Genomic DNA, 20369 nt, shown 5'->3' on the forward strand with positions numbered 1-20369 from the left:
TTAGACTAGTAGTAGGGAAACATACCTAAAGCTTTGATGATTTAGGAATTAAATGTGTATGATATACTCTTCCCAGCAGGTTGTATATAGCCAGTAAGGGAATCGTAACAGATCAGGATTTATGTATTAGAGCCGTATTCTAGCAAAGGATTCTACCACTGTGAAAATATATGCCTTGTTCACTTATATGCTGAGATCCTCTGTAGCCAATACATTTCTTGAGGTAATTATCCTAAACTGAGTTGCCTGCAGAAGGACAGCAATAGAGTCATAGGTTGAGGGACAAATATGGGTGAACCTGAAAAGGAAAAGCTAAATATGAGTTGTCTTCACTGCAGACCCCCTTAGCCTAAATTTGCACTTATAACAGGAGATTTAAAATGTATATCAAAAGTAGATTGTATTGTCTACCATTTACTTAGTGGCTTCTGTGTACTCATCCTCATAAGAATTGTATAAAATGTAGATGACAATACTGGGGCTTGAAGAAAATTAAGTATTTTTCCTAAATTTAATCAACTGTCTGGTAAGTGGCACAGGTTGGACTCATTCTGAGACCTAACAGTGCAAAATAATATACTGAAAGGGTGAATAAAAAATTTTGTGCTGGAAGTTCACTTGAGTCACTGGACAAGCATAGATAGGCAGGCATGATCTCACTTAAAGTTTGTATCCCTGATTAAGGTCCCATGCTTGTGCACGTTAATTAATATCTTTAAGAAACCTAATATGGTTCAGGTACCCAAGCGATTTTATTTGCATTTTCCTCCTTCTCCAGTAGACCCACCTGTGCTGAGGAGATGCCCAATATTAGTCATTTAACGAACAGGTCTAGTTCCAAGTTCCTGTTATTTTGTGTGATATCCAGCTACTATCCTCCCTATCCCTTCCATCAAAACAGTTTCCTGATCAAAGGAAAATTATGACTACATTCAACTAAATCAGACTATAAATGGTAATCTTAACTCACGTCCAGATTGTGATCACTGTTTTGTGCACTTATTTTTAGCTCTGTGTTCCTTTTGTTCTGTATCATGCCTTACACTTTCAAGGCCTGGAAGGCAAGGCTAATGTTTGTTTTGTTTTATTTCATTCTTAGCACAACTTTGCATATAATTAGGAACCGAATAAATTTTATGATGATGGTGGTTCTTTTTAAAGCCTGAAATTTATCGATTTGACTTTATTTCATTTGAATACCTTAACATTTAATCAGAGTGCTGGATTGTTTTCATTTGTAGCTATACAAAATTATTTTCCTCATGGAATAATCTTGTCCAAATTAGGAAAATTGGATGTTCTTAATACTTAACTCTTAGGTTAAAGAGATGATTTGATATATGACATAAAATTCTTCATATAATATATTCTTGGCACATTTACATCTCGTTCATCATCTTACTCATCATTATGTTTGATGACAACTGCCAGTTCTGCTACACATAACTAACTTGCTCTTCAGTTTTGTCACCTTCATTTTCAGTGAGGAGAAGTGTATCTAGTAGAATGATTGATGAAGACTGAATGGTTGAACTTCGGAGCCTCATTGGACTCTGGTACATGGCAGGATTAATCCCATTTCGAATTCCATGTTTCTTGAAAAACTTAGAGTTCTCTGCCGTTGGATTCCGAAAGTAGATCTTACTGGAGCGTTTTCTAAGAGTTTTTACTGATTTTGTGGCCCGGTAATTGCAGGTTATATATCGGCCAAATGCATCCCGAAATGTCTTATTGAAGAGGGTGTAAACCAAAGGATTCACTCCTGAGGAAACATAGCCTATCCACACAAATATCTCCAGGAGCATTTGGAGAGTAGTTTGGTTACAGGAATCACATAAAACTAAAGTTATGTTTGTAATAAAGAAGGGACACCACATAAGCAAAAAGAGGAAAAACACAATCCCTAGGACTTTTGAGGCTCTCTGTTCATTGGAAATGGTCTGCACTGACTTTTTTCCAATTGTGGATGTTCTTCGCGTAAGTCTTTCATCACTTGAGTTGCACAGAGCCTTGTCCTTTCGAGAACCATCCAGCATTGCCACCTTTTCCGGTGACGAACAAGGTGTTTCATCCCTTTGGAAAACTGTAGACACAGTTGACCATGTTAGGCGTTGAGGTGGCTTGTTTTTCACCAAGTAAGCCTTCTTCTGTAAAGCATGGATAGTGAGAAAGTAGGTAACAATCATAATTGCAAGAGGTGTAAAGAAGGCAGCCAGTGAGCCAAAGAGCATGAAATTGCCAAAACGTTCCTTTGTCAGCGCACAAGTGATATTGTTTGGGTTGTCCACATCAGTCTCTATCCCTTTAATAGGGATTGGAATGGCAATGCCTAAGGAAGAGGAAACCAAGATAAATTGAGTCATCTTATGACCTGTAACTCTTAGGTTAGATCCTTTTAGATTGCATCCTTATAACTTTATGCTTGTTGATGCATTATGGGACCCACAATGCAGGATTTGTCAAAGCATTCATCAGTGAAGATTTGACAAACAGAACCTAAGTGAGCACATCTGTTTTTAAACAAAGATTGTTTAGTAATTTCACATTTATAATGAAAGCTCCCCTAAAGCTGTAGTATATCCATGATATAGTGGAGAATGTCTTCATTTATTCTACATTTCTCATAATCTATTTTTGTTTTTTAAGCTATCTCAGATTAAGGAAGAGAAATTCAGAAGAGAAGCTCCTTTTTTTATTATCCAGTGTAGTTAATCTAGAGACACTTCAGAGTACATTTATTCAGTATCTTTTTTCTGTTTTATCTTTGAGGTTACAGTTTCATTTAACAGTTTTACCTTTTGATATGTGTGAATGTCTTTTAATCCTTTTCATATAAGTTCTTAGGGAAAATCAAAGTTCATTAAAAAGTACTACTTAAAATTGGAATGTGTGTGAATTGTGACACTGAAAGATTATGAGTTCTTAATCTTTCTTCTTCTGTGGAAGCCTGGGCAGATTGGCACTCATGCCTGTAATTCCAGCACTTTGGGAGGCCAAGTAGGGGTGGATCACTTGAGGTCAGGAGTTTGAGACCAGCGTGGCCAACGTGGCGAAACCCCATCTCTACTAAAAATATGAAAATTAGCCAGGCATGGCGGCATGCGCCTGTAGTCCCAGCTACTTGGAAGAAGAAGGTGGGAGAATCACTTGAACCAAGGAGGCCAAGGTTGCAGTGAGTCAAGATCACACCACTGCCCTCCACTCTCAGTGACAGAGTGAGACTCTGTCTCAAAAAAAAAAAGGGGGGGGGGGTTCTTCTATGACATAGGAAAGAAATATACCTCATGTTAATTTTCTGATCTTCAAATACCATGAAATAAGTATTTAATATGATGTTGCTTAGTGAAGTCGCTTATTAGAAAGACAAATAATACAGGAGTTAACCTGAATCTTTTTCCTTTGAAGCAGCAGATATTTTTTAAATGTCTGAATTAACTGATCTTTAGAAACCTCTGGAATCCTTGTGTTGTTTTGCGAATCCAAGAGCACTCCTCATCTACACACCCTTTTTATGGTAGCTAAGAGCCATTGACAAGAATACGTTCCTCAAACCCTTTCTAACAGAGGTCATTACTTTCTCTACTTTTCCTCATGTACACCACCAGAAAGAGGATTCTGTATACTTGTTCTACACCAGGGGTCATTATACTACAATTTGAGGACCATTGGCCTACATTCTGTTTTTGTAAAAGTTTTATTGGCACACTGCCACTCCCATTTGTTAATAACATATTGTCTGTGGCTGCTTTTGTTCTGCAGCAGAGTGGAGGAGCTGTGACAGAAACCATATACACTCTGCAAGCCCAAAATATTTGCTGTCTTTCCCTTTATAGAAAAAGTTTACTGACCCCTGCTTTACCCTCTTACTTTCAGATCACCATTCCACTGTTCCTTCCCAAAAACACTTGCCTTTTGAAGTTTATTTTATCTACTTAATACTCTCTCCTCCATCTTGCTTTTCTGCTAACCTCCATGACATTTGTTCATCTTTGTCAATGGCTTCAGTACCTGCTATAGTCTTCTCTCCACTGCTCCAGTGCCAGCATCTTCCACAACTTCATCCCATTCATGACCCTTCTAAGACCTTAATTTTATATTTCTTGAACTCTTTGACTCTAATTATTATTATTTGCACTAAAGCCATTCACAGGTCTACTTAAAACAATCCCATATCTAAGATTATGAACTCTAATATTTCCCTTCCTTGTCCTGCTACCCTTCGCTCCTAAAGAACTTTTGTTTACTGTTATTTTTACCTCTAGTTCATTCATTCATCTCAATTTTCACATTCTCTTAACTCATTCTATTATGAGACTTCATTCATTCGTCTCAATTTTTACATTCTATTAATATCAAGACACACTACTTTCCTATCCAGCTTGTTGGTCAATAACTAAAAGTTTTCACTGGTACTTTTTATGCCCTTTCCTGTTATATTATCATATTTTCTGTTGCCAGGTTATTACCTAGGATAACTGTAAATCCAAAAGAAGAGAGCGAGCTCTCTTCAGCATTTTGTAGAATTTCAAAACTGAGTTTATTGTCATCTGCATTTTCATTTTTTCAAAGTTACTAATTTGTGATCAGTTCTACAAGACAAAGCACAATGAAGTGAAAAAGCATTGATCTTGGCCTTGGTGCTGAAAAGCTGTAAGAGTTCTTAAGCCAACTGATTAAAACCTCTAGGTTTCTTTTTTCTTAGCTATGAAAGGAAGAAGTGGATTTCTAAATCTGTATATCATGAGTCTTCCTTTTATTCTTTTTTCTCCTGCATCACTCATCACTTTGTATTAGTGTAATTTGTTTATGTGTCTGCCTTTCTGGAGTGCAAAGATTATTTTTCTTGATCATCTGTATATTCTTTACACTCAGTAAAATGTGATCAATTTATAAATTGATGGTATCCAGTCTTAATTTAGATGCCATTTATACCAGTAGGCTGCTTACCTTGTTAGCTTGATCATATTTCACAATTTCAAATATTTTAATTATTCTGAAGGATCCGTTTCTTCAATTTTTTTTCCCTTTCTCTGTCTTACTCTCCCACCCCACCCCAATATACACACACCTCACACTCTCCCTCTCCCTCTCCCTCATTGCAGTGAGCTTACCAAATGTGAGTCATCTGGCATAAATGACTTTGTTATAGTTTTCCTCCTCTCCGCTTCGGATTTTAATTTTCACCCATTGTCTCCCATTCCCTTTCTGTAGCTGCTTTTGGGGGACTGGTTCTACTCTGTCGGCACCTGCTTCCTAAACTAGCCTTTTCTCGCTGTTTTTAAATCTCTTCATTCTGAATAGACTTTTTCTTGGCCCTGCTTTCTTCCCACACCAGAGGAGTAACACAGCTTACTTTTACCTCCGAACTTTTTCAAAGAGGTCCAGCCCTTACTTATATCATCATTTCAGGAATATAAAGGTCAATTTCATTGTTTTGCTTTCTTGCTGTTTTTGCCCCAGTGCTCCTACTCAGATTAGGGAGAAGTAATTTAAGTATTCCAGGTGTCTTAATTTTTTGCCTCTTTGAAATATTTTTACAAGGAGGAAGCTAATCTGCTGGTCAAACCATTGTAATTTTTGCAGATCTGTTTGTTTTTCTCATACTAACATATAAGAGCTTTGAATGATTTACGCATACTTCATGATAAGAAGTATAACTTTGAGTATTATAGATGAGTACAGGGCCATAAGACGATTTAGAAGAAAAAGGATTTCCTTTATAAGTCATTTCTGAACATCAGTATGTTTTCTTTGCATCTCTTAAAGCTTTTAATTAAACATACTCAAAACACTTATGTGCAGTGACTCACACCTGCAATTCCAGCACTTTGGGAGGCTGGGGCAGGGGGATCACCAGAGCTCAGGAGTTTGAGACTGGGCAACATGACAAACCCTATCTCTACCAAAAATACAAAAATATAAAAATTAACCAGGCGTGGTGGTGTGCGCCTGTAGTCCCAGCTACTTGGGAGGCTGAGGGGGAAGGATCACTTGAGCCTGGGAAGTCGAGGCAGCAGTGAACCATGATTGTGCCACCGCACTCTAGCCTGGGTGACAGAGCGAGACCCTGTCTCCAAAAAAGAAAAAAACAAAAAACAACCCACTTAAGCAGACACTTAACTGCCTTTAATCTGTACACATATATTCTGAAATGTTGGCTTCCAAGATTAATTTGTGTTCTTTGATATCTGCCTACAAAATGTTTGAGTTGTGATTTTTGTTTTTTCTCTTACAATCTTTTAAAATGTGATTTAAGGTGCATTTCATTTCTTGTTATTTTAATGTAATTACAGGATTCCAAATGCTAGCTAGACCATAATTATCTGTTGGGAAATATGAAAACTGTTCTCAAACTTAACCTTTCTGCAAATTAGATATCTAAGCAGAAAGAAATCTCAATAAACACTGTGCAGATATGGTTCTTTCTGAGGACATGAGCTTTGTTACTCTTCACACTTTTTACCAATAGTATGGTTTAGAAGCCGTATGATAAATGCAGTGACATAAGGAGCTTATGTTAATATATCAGTAGGCTGGCTTGACCTCTCATGCTGAGTTTCATTGCCTACTAGACCTAGTATTCTCCTAGCCAAGTGGAACCAAAGACTTTGTATACTACCCATACTCTGGCATTCTCTACATACCTATTGAAATTAACCACACCACTGTAATCTTGATGAATGCTGTAGCCCGTGAGTTATATTGATTGGCCTGGATTGGTTTTTTGATGGCTATATAACGATCCACTGAAATGGCACAGAGATGCATGATGGATGCGGTTGAAAAGAGAACGTCAAGGAATAACCAGGCAGGACATAGAACAAGTGGGAGGGGCCACATAGCCTCTGAAAGAAACAAAAACAAGACAAACATTTTCTCCTATAAAATGGCAACCTTCAGTCTACAGTTTTTCAGGTGATACAACTTTTGTCTTTTTTGTTACTCATCTAAAATTTTTAACTTTAACAAGATGATGTTTAACATCAGATAATGGAGACAACATTAAATTCAATATTTCTGTGGATGGTAACTTTTAAATACATTTTCTATTTTGTATAATAATTATGCCTTTTTTCTAAGTCGGCAACAGTTTAACTTTTTAGCATTATTGTGACCTTTGCTCTTTTGTTGATTCCATTTGTGATCTTTTTAAAATTTATGTAGTATTGTGACTGGAACCTAACCTTGGTATGTAAATAAAATTTATTTTTAAGCTGATGTTGTATAAAAAGAAAAACTTTTACCATATACAGGAAACAGTATGACAAAAAGCATATTAGAATGGGAGTCCCTGTGACATCTGGGTTTTGGGCTCACTTCTAGCAATAACTGAACAGCAAGATCCTTGTTTATAGCATTCTCTAGTTTGATGAAATAGTGGAATGATTGTTTTGACAGAAATAGTTCTCAAATAAAGATTGCAAAAGGAATGGCTTCAGATTATCCAGAAGAAAAGTAGATTGTTTCCCTTTCTATATTCCATCATTCACTCCAAAAACTGGAGATATAATAATTAGTACAGACTTTTGATTTAAAAAGAAAATCTCAGGGTTAGACGTAGTACTTAATTTGTTTAAAAACACTGCGTACCTCATATAGTCTTGAGCCCTTTAGAAATATTAACTTTAAAAAAATTTTAGGTGTGAATGTGATATTGAATATTCTGCATAGTTTTCTAATCAATTACTTACACAGATGTTCATACATATGTGAATTTAATAGGCGTTACATATATACACCCACCACTTTTCAAAGTGTGTTTACAGTTTCAAAACAACTAAAATTTTAGAATTCCCCCTAGAATATTTCCATTAGAATCCAGTTTAATGCCTGTAGAAAACAAATGTCATGCATGTGAGATTATCTAAGTCTCTTTTAGGATTTGATTGTTATATGTCCACTGATAATATATAATCTACTTTTCTTCTGGCTATTGCAGGTATATCTGACTTTGACAGGTACAAAGTGATTGTCATAATTGAAGGAAAACCAGGATAATCATCTCAGGATTACAGAACAACAAGAGACCCTTCTATTGTGAACTGTTTAAATTTAAGGAGCCTGGGGGTGGAGAGAGATTAAAATCTCAGAACAAAAAAAAAAAGCGTAATTTAGGGGCAGAGTTCTTAGATAGGTTTGGCTATGTTATTTTCAAGCATCAAGTAGGAGATTTTTTAAAAGTCAGGTAGTATTTCAGTGAAAAATATTTGGGCACTTCACAAAGTATCCAAAAGGTAGCAGGTCTGACACATCCACTTTTTGGTGCCTTCTGTTTCCAGAGCTGCTATGTGGCATTCTGAAAAGGAATATTAAAATATTTCTTCCTAGGAACAAAATAACAAAATTAGCACAAACTTTTACTCAGAAAGAATAAATGATTGGACTTAGTTCCATGTTCAGCAGCTTCTTAAAAAGGGATGAAAGCATCAAGTGGAAGGGGTCATTCATGATTTTCAGTGTATTGCTGTAAACTTTTCATGCTTGTTGAATTGGAGGTAGGAAGGGATAGAGGTGGTACATTTTAGATTTATTGAGCTGGAAGGAACCTTAGAGATTACCATTGATCTTGCAGATGAGTAAATTCAGGTATGATTAAGTCTGAATGTAGGGGTAAGGAGGGGAGGCATTTATTTATTGAAATTTAAATGTTATTTGAAAGTGTTCTTTAGAACTGCCACTCAGAGTTTGCTGTTAAGATGGAGAGTGAGGATCAGTATCACCTGGGTACTTAGATATTTGGGCTCTTGGGTCTCATCTCAAACCTACTGTATCAGACTCTGCAATTAAACAAGGTTTCCAGGTGATTTGTATGCAAATTAACATTTGAGAAGCAGTGCTTTGGAAGACTTTCTGGGAAGGTTTGTGTCTGAGTCTTAAAAGATGCTCTTAGTGTGCTGTTGTAGGGTTGGTTATAGGCACTTGAAATGTCTCATGGAAAGGAACTAATGGGAGGCCTCTCAGAATAAATTAAGTCAGAGAAACAGATGTTTGGGGAAAATCTAATCAATTGGATTTTCTCACTCTTAGCCGTAGCATTCAGATTTTCTGTCATTTAGTGGAAAATGACCTTGGACACAGGCAGCTTTAAAGCGAACTAACAGTCTAAGTAGAGTGAAAAGAATCATTTTAGAGTTTGCAGTGGAAACTACTAAAAATGAGGGTACATTCTAAACTGAGCTGAAGTTCTAGATTTACGACTGTAAGTAGGGTGGTAGAAAAATACTCGTCTAGAGCATTTTCTTCCACAAAATATATTTAATAAGCTTGTTATATAAAATCAAACACTTAACATTGTCAACATTTCTTCAATAATTCAAACTCACTGATATCTAACTCTGGGAGTAGTTTGTATTTTGGAAGACTTCCTAAGCTAAAAGTATATTTACATATTTACAACACATGTAAATATAACTGAAGAACTACTTCAAATAATGTTGAAATTTACAGAATTCTAGAGATTTATAGTTATAGTTTAGAAGTGTCACCAAATTGTTTGCAATCAAATGTACAGCACTAATTATGAAAAATGTTTTACCAAAAGGGGGAGAAAAACTGGGAGGGAAATATATGATGTTAAAGTCCTGTGATAAATACTTAGAAGATTAAAAAGTAATAATATACGATCGATTTAATGACCAAAAATTTTTTTTGAATCCCTGATTGTAATTTTTGGTAGCTTCACCCAGTCTTTCAGAAGGCAGTGTGCTATGCTGTCAGGAACTCTCCACTGTCTCATCAGAGCCATGCTAAATGCAGTAACAGCCCTGGCTGAAAATAAGGAAGATGATGTTAGCAACTTTGAGTTTCACACACCTTCTCCATACAGGCTAAGTACTTATGCTTACATGTATTCCTGAAAGATTAAAAGGCCCGTCACCCATTCATACCAAAAAATACTTTCTCAACATGCTTTAAAAGGATTCCTTACTTTGTTTTTATTTTTTTATTTTTTATTTTTTATTTTTTGAGACAAGGTCTGACTCTCTCTCCCAGGCTGCAGTGCAAGTGATGCGATCTTGACCCTGCAACCTCTGCCTCTCGGGCTCAAGCCATCCTCTGACCTCAGCCTCCCAAGTAGCTGGGACTAGAGGCACACACCATCATACTCGGCTAATTTTTTTGTATTTTTTGTAGAGATGGGGTTTCACCGTGTTGCCCAGGCTGGTCTTAAACTCGTGAACTCAAGCGATCCACCCACCTCGGCCTCCCAAAGTGCCGGGATTGCAGACGTGAGCCACCATGCCCAGCTGGGTTCCTTACTTTGGATGGGGGAGACAAACATACATCATATATAAATATTTATCACAATAAGGTATCAGAGATATTGATTGCAGTTAAGGATTTAAAAGGCAGGTAATTATTGTGTTGTATCTTAGGTTTCCTTCCTTTAAGTCCTTACTCTCTCTAACATGTTTCAAAATGGTTTGCCAACTATTTAAACCTGTCTGTTTAGCTATTCTAGTTATGGATTATACTTCTGAAGATTAAGGTTTAGAAAATTCTAGTCATAAATCTAGTAGCCATAAGCAGGAAGCCATAAGAAAACTCATATAAAAAATATTTGTCTTTGGAATTTGACCATCTGATGCACATACTACTAATTGTGGGCTAAGAAGGAAAGTTTTTTTAGCGCTGATTTAAGTAACCCTATGAAGCCCTGTTAGCGTCACTTTACGCAGAAAGAATTTATAAACTCATTCCCACTTAAAATTCACTAGAATTTTCTTATTACAGTTAGTGCTTTATTGTTAACAGAAATATTGAGATGTGATACAGAATTTTCTTTAAGAAAGAATGAGACTGAAATTTAAGATTAAGAGAGATGAATCTTTATAATTCCAAGCGTTTCTGATTTCAAGTTTCGTGAAACACTGGTGGATCGTTTTTATGAAACTAACATAAAACAAAAAGATAGCTGCATTAAATTAATAGAAACCCTATATACAATGCAAAAAAGAAAAAGAGGCTTTTGTAAATGCCTAATAGATTTGGGTAATCTAAGAATTTATAGAAATTAAAAACAGTTCTAGACACACTTGTTTTATAAAGGGACTTTTCCTAGTCTAGAGACTTTCATTCTAAAATCGTTTTTTAGTTAGTATTAATTTAGTTAGCTCAAAGTCAGAAAAGTTTATTTCTATTTAGAATAACTAAATTAAAGGTTAAGTTGGTGTTGTGAAATACTTTATTTCAAAACGTTTATTTTAGGAGTTTTGGTTTTAAGAATTTCTAATTACATTTATTTGTTGTAATGTATTATATCCCATGTACTTCCACAAAGACTTAGGACATTGAAAATTTGAAATAACGAAGTGAAGCAGTTACATATTTAAATAGAAAGAAAGAAAAGTGTATCTAAGAGTCAGTCTGAGGGAAATAAGTTACTAGGTTCAACTAAATTAATTACTGTTATTCTAGGGCTCTACATTAGACTCTTTTCATTAAAATTAAAGAATAATAGCATTTCTGCGAATGTGTGAAATAATTACAAACTGAATATTAAAGCAACAAAACAAGTCCTAGATGGATCTTGTCTTATACACAATTATTTAATTATCTGAAGAATATCAGTAGCACAAATATTTTATTGTTTAAAATGAAGATTATGCTTTAAATACTGCCATACATAAGGGATGGTAGGAGTTGTCATTCAGTTATGTAAATTGTTATTTGTCTCCCAGACAAGGTTCAACAACTTCATAAGTATGGGCCCAGGTCTAATACCTTCCACAGAAAAGAGATCTTGCAGTCATCTGAAGGATTTGTACAAGTATAGGTCGACGCTCAAGTATTCTTTTCCACTTAATATGAAATATAACTTTAACGGAAAAGAATACTGAGATCTAACTTGTCCCTAAGAGGGGAAAAAAAATTCTGTGATCCTCTTAACAGTTACGTGGGGTTATTTAAGATATAATTGTTGGTTCTCTGTGCCAAATATGACAGTTTTGGCTGGTCACATTTCTCATTGGCATTTGAGAAAGCAGAGTAATAAAGGTTAAGAGTGTGAATTCTAGAATCAGTCCTCCTGGGTTTAAATCATGTCTCTGCCACTTTGTAATCTTGAACAGATTGCTTATCTCTCTGCTTCTCTGTCCTCTGTAAAACGAGGATAATAGTACCTGTTTTATAGGATTGCTTTAATAGAGTTTATATGGATGATGATTAAATACATGTGAAGTGTTTAGAACAGTTCCTGGCATAAAGAGAGCACTCAATAAATGGTTAGTGCTTATTACTGTTGTTTAACAGAAACTAGCCAGCTAACTCAACCATGAAAATACTCCTACATAGAAACAACAAGCCAAATCATCAGTATGAAATAAGAGTGTTTGTCTTTTCTACCTGCTGTAGCAAAAGTGCATACATCTGATTCAGCTTAAAACTTTAAGCTATACTTTCAGGGGGTGAGGGAGGATGGGCTGAGAACAGTTTAACTCTGTTTAACTTTTAATTAAATTTGTCAAAGTATGTTTTTTACTAACATTGAACTTTAACTGCTGTTTATTTTATATATGATACAGGAAAATAACCTGTATGCATTGCATGCCTGGGTTTTTTATTGGTTTGGGTATTTTTGTTTGTTTTTGCTTTCTTTTGAATTAGTACAAAAACCTGAGGATTTTTACTAGAAACCCCGTATCTTGATGAGGCAGACTTATTTTATCTGAAACCTGCTTAACTTTTGGGCAGCTTTTTAGTTTGGAAAGTTAGGTTATACCATTTGTCCGGAAAATAATTAGCATCAGTCCATAAATCTGGAACATAAAATGTTTCCCTTTGGAGGATGTAAAAGACTATTTTTAAAGGCATTCCATGTGGGCTGTTCCTAGAGTTTAGAGAGGTACTCAGTTCATGAACTTACTGCAGCAGGCAAATCATAAATAGTTCTTATGTCCAAAAAGAACATGATTTCCAAATATACATTTATCTCAGAAATTCTAATGCTTCTGTCTTTATCTTCCAGAAAAGACATAGTTCAGTTCAAATTATTGTTTAAAAGTTTCTGTTTTGTTTTTTACCTTTTTCACTACATTTGAGCATATGAGTTATCCTGGGTTTCATTGTCTAATATGATAGTATTTTAAATGTTTTAAGCAATTTAATGCTTACAAAATTTTTTCCTGGTTTTTAAAATTTCCGCTTTATAAAAAGAAGTGACTTTAATTAATTGCTTTTCTCTTCCATTTCAGAACTGGGTAGGCTAACATTTTACTGCATAAATGAATAACTGCCATTTTTCTCTTACTGCTATACATTTGTTTCATCTCTGATTAGACTTACATCTCAACTAAATCATATTTAATTTGCATGCAGTACTCTACCAATTACTATTAGTGCTTATAAGATGCTGGGCCCTGCTTGTCAAGGTGATTGAACTCTGAAATAATAAGTGACTTGCCTGCCTGATCCAACACAGGAGAACCAGGATTCAAACCCTGGGATGCCGTGCTTCAAACAGCCATCTTTCAGCCATTTTATATACTCTCTTTCAACTATACCAAGGATACTGTTTGAACTTATAGATCATGAGGCATTAATTAAAACTTAAGTTATAGTCAGGTTTGGTGGCTCATGCCTGTAATCCCAACACTTTGGGAGGCCGAGGCACATGGATCACCTGAGGTCAGTAGTTCAAGACCAGCCTGGTCCACATGGCAAAACCCCATCTCTACTAAAAATACAAAACTTAGCCAAGTGTGGTGGCCTGCGCCTGTAGTCCCAGCTGCTCAGGAGACTAAGGCAGGAGAATTGCTTGAACCTGTGGGTAGAGGTTGCAGTGAACCGAGATCATGCCACTGATGCCCAATGGATGGCCAGATGCCATATTTTTCCCTGTTACTTTTTTTTTTTTTTTTTGAGACGGAGCCTTGCTCTGTCACCCAGTCTAGTGTACAGTGGCGCGATCTCGGCTCACTGCAACTCTGCCTCCCAAGTTCAAGCTATTCTCCTGCCTCAGCCTGCCGAGTAGCTGGGACTACAGGCGCGTGCCACCACACCCGACTAATTTTTGTATTTTTAGTAGGGACAGGGTTTCGCCACGTTGGCCAGGCTGGTCTCGATCTCCTGACCTCAGGTGATCCATCCGTTTCAGCCTCCCAAAGTGCTGGGATTACAGGCATAAACCACTGTGCCCAGCCTCCCCTGTTACTTTTTAAATCACTTATAAAATGAAAGAAAGAAAGGTTCAGAGAAACTCTTAAATGGTGAACATCCTGTCTTTTTTATGTCAGCATAAGATGTTGTTTTCTTGCTCAAGTATTTCTAATATAGGTATTTTCAAGCCTTATGTTATAAGTTGTTGATTTGTGATCATGGATTTTAGGAATTATGGACAAGACTAGAACCGTAAAGATCAAGTCCAGTGCTCCCAGATAGGAAGAAGTGGCAGAAAAATTGACCTAGCACAACTCATTTGAAAGACAATGTTGTGCCTAAGTTGTCATAATCTTGGGAAAATAGGAATTCAAACTGTGTATTGCTAAATAGTATACAGATCAGTGATTGAAAAATATCTCTCGGTATAAGGACACAAGGGCCACTTTTATATTTTACTGCTCTTATTTTTAAATTTTCATTTTATTAGACCACTAGCTAGTATAGTTTTTCTGTTACTTTCATTGAATTCCCCTGAGATAGCTAAAATTATTGTTCATAGTGATAATCTTTTATCATAGAACCAAGAACACTTGTTTGTACAAACGTCAGAAGTCCTGAAGATTACCACTACAGTAAGAGTGTAAATAAAGTCTAATTCTGCTTTTTAAAGTTATCAGAAGTTCTTATAAAGGCATTAGTTTAGAAAAATCTTAGTGTTTATTACTTTGCAAAAGGTTATAAAAATATCTTAGTATTTGAAGTCAGGTTTTGATTTGTAATACATGCAGTTCCCAATTTATAAATTCATCCTTTGAAGTTTGTTAGAGGGCAACATGTGTTTTTTTCATACATTTTTTCATAGAAATTGAATTATGCTTTAAATAATTAATGCCATAATGTATTAGAAAATGTATTAGATAGTGGTTCCCAGATTTATTCATTTTTTAAAAACCTACAAACCCCACTATACAACTTAATTCTGATAGTAAAAGTGTGTGGGGCTATAAAAGATTTTATTTTGTAATTAGAAATTAACAAATGTGAGTCAGGTATGGTGGCATGTGCCTGTAATCCTAGCTACTTGAGAGGCTGAAGCCAGAGGATCGCTTGAACCCAGGAGTTTGAGGCCAGCCCAGGCAACATTGCCAGACCCCATCTGTATTAAAATAAATAAATAAAAGTAAATTTAAAAGTTTAACATTTGGAAGAATGAAATACTATTAAAATATCTATCAATTATTTAAGACATAAATATGAAGACATTTCACATATTTTATGTTAACATATGTTGGGTTTTTTGCTAATTGTATTGCTATCTTGGGTACCAACATTTTTTAAATATACACTTAAAATTTTCAGCTGCTGGATACCTATTTTTCTATAGAATACATGGAATTATCTTTGTTATCTGTTTTTGTATTTTGTTTGTTAGCTCACTTTAATTCTGTGGTACTTTGCCTTCTAAGATTCCTTAACTATTTAGCTGATAATTTAAATATCTACCATGGTATTTTGCATATAACTTAAAATATTTTTGATATTTATGGGCTCAAAGATTTTAAAGCTAAAATTCACTTTTGCATCATTCTTTCAATTGCATGTATTGAATGACGTATTAAATGTTATGGTAGTCTGAAATAAGCATTTTGACATTTTCTGTTTGCCTAGCAAAGCACAGTTTGAAGAGTATGATTTTACATCTTAAGCTACTATTATGTACATGGAGATGAGAGCTGGAATCATATGCCTGTACAATATTTATCAAATATGCATATATATTTCTACCTAATACTTTCTTTTAAGCTTTATTCAGAATTAGGGTACTTTATGTTCTCTATTATAGTAAGACTTCTTAATTATTTTTCATGGTTTCCTGCAGTGTTAGATTACTTAAAAGATTACAAATTTATAAGACAGAGGGAGATAGACTGATAATTATTAGAAAGTCTAATTAAAACAGTAGAACCTTACTCATTATTGCTTGTCCTGCCACATAATTTTCTTGATTTATTTTAAAGCCCAGGTAAATGTTGATTTAAAATGGAAGGTTTAAACCTGTTACCATCTGATAATAGCTTTAGATATCTTTCTGTTATTACTTATAAAATTGTAATGTGTAAAATCTGGGTATAATAGTTGGAATAGCAGGGATTTTTTACTTTCTAATAGTGGATTCTGTTTTAGTGAATTTTACTTCTATAACTTAAAATATTTTTATCTTCATATAAGTAAATATAATTCTAAGAAACCATATCTGCCACAAGTAATCATTTTCCTTAGGTAGTTTATGAATGGAATATCAGTTTACACCAAGCACTGAATAAGTTAAATATCCTTTTAATGCTGATTCCAAGGGTCTAGGAACCCTCACAATTCGTCAGCAGAATTATTTGTGTTTACCCAAATTTTATAACTAGAGATGATATGCATAAATCTGGAACTACTTATATCTATTTTTTTTTGTTATAACAAACTAAGATTTCAGTGTCAAACTATACTATACCTTTTATTATCACAATAACTAGGTTTTAATCCACTTATTAACTTAGAGGTCTATCGAGAACACAGATGCCCATATATCATAAAAAATTAAATAGATGAATCATGTCTTTGGACACTCTGAGCCAAACCATTTCCTTCAGCAACTAAACATAATTTTTCTTAACATGACACTTAGGAAGGAATTGTGTTCGAGTTTATAATATACAAACTATTAAGAGCTATAATAAGGATTTTTGGACAATTCCAATTTTAAACTGGGGTTTAGCGATTTAAATTGGGATTTAGTGATTCAAAGACCTTATCGTTAACCCAGCACATACCTGTCCCAGAAGTGTCCTAGTTATTGCTTTAAGGAAAAAAAGTATCAATGTAGAAAAGTTAAGGTATAGACCTATTCATTGTAATTTATAGATTACAATTGTAATTACATTGTAATTTATAGATTAATTACATTGTTATTTATAGATTATTCAGAATCTATAAATATCACTAACTTGAATGACTTTTTAAATGATTTTATTAGATAGCTTAGGGAGAAAAATGGCTTCCGAAAAATATTTTTTTCTCTTTAAAACTGATGATCTACCATAGAAAATGATGTAAAACAAGGGACCGTGTACTTGCCGTACCTTTAAATAGTCCAAGTTCATCTTTTGTTTCAAGAAAAGTAAAGATTAAATGAGTGCCCATTCTCTAATAGTATATCATAGTTCTGTGGTTTGATGGCACAAACAAAGGGAAATACTTACCAAACATTATTGTCAAGAGGGCAATTGGCATCACAAACAATCCAACCAGCAAATCAGCCACCGCCAAGGACATTAGAAAGTAATTAGTAGCATACTGCAGCTTTTTCTCCAGTGAAACAGCCAGAATAACAAGGGTATTTCCACCAATTGTGGGTATTATCACCATGAGTATCAGAAGAGCTGCCCAGTGCAGTTTATTTCCCTGTTCCTCAACAATCTGTTTCATTTCCTCTGGTATTGATTCTGTCTGTAATCCAGACCAGTTAGAAGAGATAACGTGAACAAAGGTGCTCTGCAAAATGTGCTCAGGCATTGTGCTTTGAAGTTCAGACACTCTGTAAGAGAGAGCCATTTGCTGTTTTTCTGTGATTCAATCCCGTTCCGAACAGTGGTCAGCATGGTTAGTAGCTAAACTGGTCATCTGTTTTTTTAAGGCATTGTACCCATGTCAAACACTCGAAAGCCACAGTTGACACATTCCTTTAAAAAAAAAAATTCAAGTTCTCTAAAATGAGCTTATATACACATCTGTCCATGTTTGTAGGTAAGATCTCCAAGTATTTATTATTTTCTAGAGGCTTAAATTTAGAAGAGCTCAGTGAAAAGAAACTGATAGCTGTGAAAAAAAATAGGATATATATATATATATAATATATATATATATATTTAGTTTCTCTCTCTTTTTCTACCATAGTTGTAGAGTCATGTTTGAACTTGCATGCCAGAGAGTTCCCCCTAGATACAAAATACATAGATTGCATTATTTTATTCATTTCTGAAAGTGGTAAAAACACTTGAACTTCATAGCCCTTCCCTTAGTAAGTCTGTTGTGCATTTGTGACAATGCAGCCAGTTCTCCAAGTATACTATATTTCTGATATTCCTCAGTTAATGAAACAGAAGACACATTAATTTTTTCAATGGTTGTAATAAAAAGTTAGGTGTTTCCTGACCCTTCAGTGTCTTTTTACCTTTACTTACAGAAGAATAGAAAAGTCGAAACACAATAGTTCAGAATAGAACTTTTAGTATGTGCTGACCACCCACCTGGAAACACTCCAAGCCCAACAAGGGTCTAAATAAATTATTTACCAGCTAGGAATCCTTATATGTAATTGGCTTTGTCTGACTAGGTTTGTAAGTACTAATATAAATGTCATTTTAGATTTCCTTTATTTTGAGAGAAGGAGAATAAATAGATATTACTAGGATCCATATAATTGTTTTTAGTAATTTCATCTCTCATGGTGTATTTTTGCAACAATTGTGTTCTAAATTTAATCACTAAATTTGCCAAATTCAAACCAATTTTTTTTGTTGTTGTTTTAAGTAGTGTTTTTTTGTTTTAACCTTCCTAGTTGCCTTGAGAAGAAAGGGAAACCAAAAGGAAAATTAAACCATTTATTTGTTCATCAAATGTACAAATCACGTTTTAAAAAACTCTCATTTAGCATTACTAAATTTTTCATTTTGATTTTTAAACCGCTGAATAGAAATGAAAGTTTATGATAGCAGAATTCTTGAAGATTTAAAAAAAAAAAAAAAAACCTTTAGATTAATTCCATATGTGTTTGTTAAATGCTTACCTCTGGTTTCGTTGTTATTTTGCCGAGCATGTCATCTTATGTGTTCACTAGACTTGCTTGCTGCTGTGACTGAAATCCTCCTCCCATTGACTTATTCTGAGCCTCCAGCACAGGCGGTTGAAAGCAGTGAAACAAATATGTTGTATAGCTGCAAGCATGCCAAGGAGGTTATTTCCTCTTTGATACATTCATTTTTAGAGAGTAGCAGCATTCATTGTAATTCTTAAATCACTGTTAAGCATGTTGAACCAGTTCATGGCCCTTATTCAAGTTATATTTTTAAGAGCTCTCTTTAATGTTTGGGGTACTGTAATAAACTTGATCATTTTAGCTTCAGATAGTTTTGTTTGGGATTACGCCTGAGCTGTTTTTCCCATTTGAGAAAAAAAAAGATATAATCTAGCTATTATAGAGGTTTCATTCTATGAAGATTCTGCCCTTTTAAAAGCCTATAGTGATTTCTGCAGTTTCTGTTTCTAGCAGTGAAACAAGATTCTTATCTAGCTTTTGTGCCTTTGCTGTGGAACACCATTAATTTGCTCTGGTTGCAACCTTATATAGAAGAGCACAGAAAGGCCTGAATTCTACATGTATACATAGGTTTTAGCAGAAACTTTTTTACTGCTTATTTTTAAACAGATGATCTCTGGGTTTAGGAGTGGTTCACAGCTTTTTTTCCCCGTAGATTTTACATTGAAGAAAATACAAGTAATGAAAATACTTTTTTGCCTTATTTCAGAAAATTGGTGTTTAAATCTTAATAGTTATGCTATTTAAGTTTTCTCTAACTATAAGACTAGCTTAATATTAGAACTTCAGCATTCTCAAGGTTTCCTTTTAAAATATCATTATAGATGTATATTTTTAATTAATTACTTATAAATCAGTGATGGCATTTGTGCCCTTGTTTCAAATTTGTATTCCTTTGCTCATGTTGAATGTTATTGGAAAATACTTAGTTCATTTTAGCTCTGCTGAGCACTTCAGATTTTATTCAGTGTTTGCTGCTTTTTTAAAAACTCAAAAATTACTATATTAGAAAAAATACTTGTGAAGAATTCTAGATGAAATAATACTCAATAGAAATCAGATGTTTGCTAATGTACCAGAATTTCTATTCAGGAATATGAAAATATTTTAAGGCAAGGCACGGTGGCTCGTGCCTGTAATCCCAGCTCTTTGGGAGACCAAGACAGGTGGATTGCTTGAGTCTAGGAGTTAGAGACCAGCTTGGGCAACATGGCAAAACCCCATCTCTACAAAAAAAAAAAAAAAACAAAACACAAAAATTAACCAGGTGTGGTGGTGCACACCTGTAGTCCTAGCTACTGGGTGGTGGTGGAGGAGTTGGGGGTTGGGGGTTGAGGGTCGGGGGAGACCTGAGGCGGGAGGATTTCATGAACCTGGGGTAGGTCAAGGTTGCGGTGAGCCA

The 20369-nt window shown here is 34.9% G+C and overlaps 2 protein-coding genes across 2 annotated transcripts in view; one reads left to right on the plus strand and one right to left on the minus strand.

The window, feature by feature from the left end:
* Positions 1–20369, plus strand: part of PSMD1 (proteasome 26S subunit, non-ATPase 1) — a 121243-nt gene that overhangs the window by 53518 nt on the left and 47356 nt on the right. The window lies entirely within an intron of this gene.
* Positions 1150–18086, minus strand: HTR2B (5-hydroxytryptamine receptor 2B). Its single transcript, XM_007966608.3, has 3 exons — positions 17352–18086; positions 6645–6845; positions 1150–2329 (listed from the first exon to the last, which is right to left on the minus strand). Exons 1-3 carry the CDS (start codon positions 17701–17703, stop codon positions 1437–1439), a joined length of 1446 nt encoding a protein of 481 aa, XP_007964799.3. The 5' UTR covers positions 17704–18086; the 3' UTR covers positions 1150–1436.

This window comes from Chlorocebus sabaeus, chromosome 10 (assembly GCF_047675955.1).
Source record: "Chlorocebus sabaeus isolate Y175 chromosome 10, mChlSab1.0.hap1, whole genome shotgun sequence".
In the NCBI taxonomy this organism is placed as follows: Eukaryota; Metazoa; Chordata; class Mammalia; order Primates; family Cercopithecidae; genus Chlorocebus; species Chlorocebus sabaeus.